Source organism: Morone saxatilis, unplaced genomic scaffold, assembly GCF_004916995.1.
Source record: "Morone saxatilis isolate NCDOM2014 unplaced genomic scaffold, NCSU_SB_2.0 Contig15, whole genome shotgun sequence".
NCBI classification, from domain to species: Eukaryota; Metazoa; Chordata; class Actinopteri; family Moronidae; genus Morone; species Morone saxatilis.
The window spans coordinates 622648-625851 of NW_023339707.1; the positions used below are offsets into that span (position 1 = coordinate 622648).

General features: G+C 38.2%; 1 protein-coding gene across 1 annotated transcript in view; it reads right to left on the bottom strand.

The window, feature by feature from the left end:
- Positions 1 to 2983, bottom strand: part of LOC118324921 (voltage-gated potassium channel subunit beta-2-like) — a 9470-nt gene extending 6487 nt beyond the window's left edge. The window contains exons 1-3 of the mRNA XM_035657428.1: positions 2652 to 2983; positions 1168 to 1211; positions 127 to 164 (exon numbers count right to left, since the gene is read on the bottom strand). Of these exons, the coding sequence (XP_035513321.1) occupies positions 127 to 164; positions 1168 to 1211; positions 2652 to 2983 (414 nt within the window). The remainder of the gene's footprint in view (positions 1 to 126; positions 165 to 1167; positions 1212 to 2651) is intronic.
- Positions 2984 to 3204: the final 221 nt, after the last annotated feature.

Sequence of the window (3204 nt, forward strand, 5' to 3'; positions counted from 1 at the left end):
ACTTACATTTGATAGTAATGCAATCAAACTTAAATGTATTGATTACATTGCACTTGATTGTTTGATTAGATAGGAAATCCGGGCTAACAGTGTATTACATGAGAATGTACAGGTGTTCTCTCCTACCTCATCCGTTATCTGGCCTCCAAAAGTAACCCACGTGCCTGCACAAAAACAAAATGATTACAGTTTGTGAGGGTGTTACAGCAGAAGATCAGGGATTCTTTAGTCATGCTTAAAAAAATTAACAAAGAACAACAAATTAAACAAATCTCAGTATTTTCCAGTTTGCAAGCCAGCATTTGAGAGTGTGCAGGCATAGATCTGTCAGAGCAGAATGACATTTGTGCATGAGTGAAGACAGAATTTAACAGATATTTTGAGTCAGCAAGAGGAAATGGGTAACTAAATTTCAGCGAGTTATAGGGCTTCTCACTCAGAATTATCAAAGCTGCTCAATCTCATTTTCAGAAATGTGAATCCCCTAAACGGAGCATAATCTGGCATGTCTTAAAATGATTTATTATTTTTGGCACAACTGGTTTCAACTGTACCAGCAGTAACTGTGTGTCTGAAATGAATCCATCTTCCTCTCACTCACTTGCCTATATATTAGATACTGAGTAGTATACTTAATTATCGTGATTTTGCATCGTCAATTCAATGAAATTGGAATTCTACACACTTATGGAGTTAGAAGGACAACCTTCTGGCCTCTCTAACTTTATCTGTGATCACTCATTTTAAATGTCAGTGGCCAATTACACAGCTGTTATTAATCTGTTATAAATGCTGATTTAGCGGTTATGAGATGATGAAGCAGTGCAGCAGCAAGCTGTAAAAATTTTTTTTATATTGTTGTTTTTTGCTAACTTTATCTCAATGTTAACCATAAAGGCTTTATTTTGAAAGTGTAACTGGACATTGCATATTTATTGTTGCTAACTTGACCGCAGAGCCCTGTGAGTCCACAAATAATGCTAGACGGTTACCTACAGTGTAAAATTTTGAAGCACTGACCAGGCAGCTGTTTTTAATGCGTTGGGAGTAATAACATGTACGTTAACCTGCAAATCGAAAAGCACTTGAACTTATTTGCTGCTTATTCAGTTCCTTTGTCTAGAGATATTATGCACTTATAGTCATTGTAGATGGGCTTGTACTCACCTAATCCAAGACAGGACACCCTCAGCCCTGATTTTCCCAGATTTCTGTTGACAAAAAAACATATCATCTAGTAAGAAAAGAAAATTATAATGTATATATCATACTATCAATATATTCTAATATATCATTAAAGTGCAAGTGAGAGGGTTCTATAGCCCTCACCAGTGTCTGTAGCTACTAACTAAATTCATTTGCCACCATATAGAGTCCATATTGTATACAATAAGCCTTTTTCACAGTAGCCATTTATAGTAAGCATATGTTACTACCAACATTATTGATTGTTCTATTCAAGTGCCTCATTAAGTGGAGCTTAATTAGCTTGATTAACCCTATCCTGGAGCTACCTATCTGTTCAGTCAGCAGTCACTGCGATCAGAAACCAATGTGTTTGTTACACTTATTTCATGTTTTTTCATGTAAATGTATATTTTTAGTCTACTTATGCATTCAGTCAGCCAGCAGCTGTTTTTTTTACATAATATGCTTATCATAAGCTTCCATAGTTTTTTCAATACATCTTCTTTATTTCAGCATGAGTAAATCTGTGATTGAACTCGTGGTCTGTTGAAGAAAGCCGAGAACATGCATTTATCCAAATTACTTAGACCTGACTTTACCTAGTCCCACCACCTTAGTCTGTTTTAGCCTATGTGAAACATATGAAGCCAGGATGCTCTGACTAGACTAGGTCAAACCTAGCTTTTTCAGTTATCCTGGCTTTCCCAACAACTGCACGTATGCATGTTCTTCTGCTTGTTAATGCCATAGAATCTACTGGAGCTACTACACCTGAAAGTATGTAACTGTATATTCCAACCACAGAAATTCCACCTTCCCTGCTTTTGTGAGAACCATATAGTTTATTTTGTGGTTTAGGGTTAGTCAACTAAAACACTCAGTTTATGCATCCATGAACCTCTGGCATATTGGGATTAAAGTGATGCAGTTTTAATGGTGTAATATATGTTCTTAGAATCCAAATATATTGTAACAATTTGAGCCGTGTGTTGATGAAAACAGGCAATTCAATGACAAATTGCTTTTATCTTATCATCTCATATCAATCCTAAATCTCAATGTTTCATTTTATAAAAAATAATATCTGTCAAAGATCCAGTCTGTGATTGTCTGCATGGCAATTATAAATATATAACCAGCTTGGATAGTACCATATTTATGTGCATTTATTCCAGTGCGTTGCTAATATCAGGTGCCATCACAAAACATGCTAGCTTTCTCTGCAGCATTCCCACCTGCTAGCACCACAAGAAAAGAGAAGCTTATGACTTTGAAGTTCTGAAGTTTGAAAATTCTGCCACATGATGGCCTAATGTTTAAATAAAATGTTTGTTAGCCTCCTGTCATTTTGCAAGAGCAACTCAACACAAGTTGAGTTATCCCTGCCTTAATTGCTTGTAATTGGTTGTTTTGTTGGTTAGTTGGATATTTATATTAGCCACTTTGAGAATTGAACATCTTACCTGTAGACCATGCCAGTGGCATATGATATGCTGTCCCTGAGTGAAACATGGTTCATCCTAAGGAAATCCTCCAGGTTTTTCAGCTGGGCAGCAGCACGAACCTCTCTTAGGCGTTGGAACTCTGCTAACTGGCTGCTGCGCTGCTGCTTTTCTTCCTGCTCCAGTGCTTGCTCCGACAAGAAACAGCTCAGGCCACTGTGCACACTCTCGTTCATGGATGACAGGGACAGTATCTTGCCTCCAGACCCACTGCTGATGCTACTGCTTCGACATATCCCACTGCTGTCTCGACTCCCAGGGGGCACCCCTCCACCGCCCCCAGGCTTGGGCATCTAGAAGTTGATGGTAAATCAAAATCAGGAGTAGTATAGAGCGATGGCTGTAAATATCACCCTTCCCACTGCCATGTGCATCAGGGCTAGTAACATAGTCACATCTGTGTGTCATGGTCTCTGCTCTGTCTCTGCTGTCTGCATTATTCAAGTACAAACACTGAATCATGCATGGGTGATGTATGTAGTAGTATGTAGTATGTGATGGACTGATGCATTAA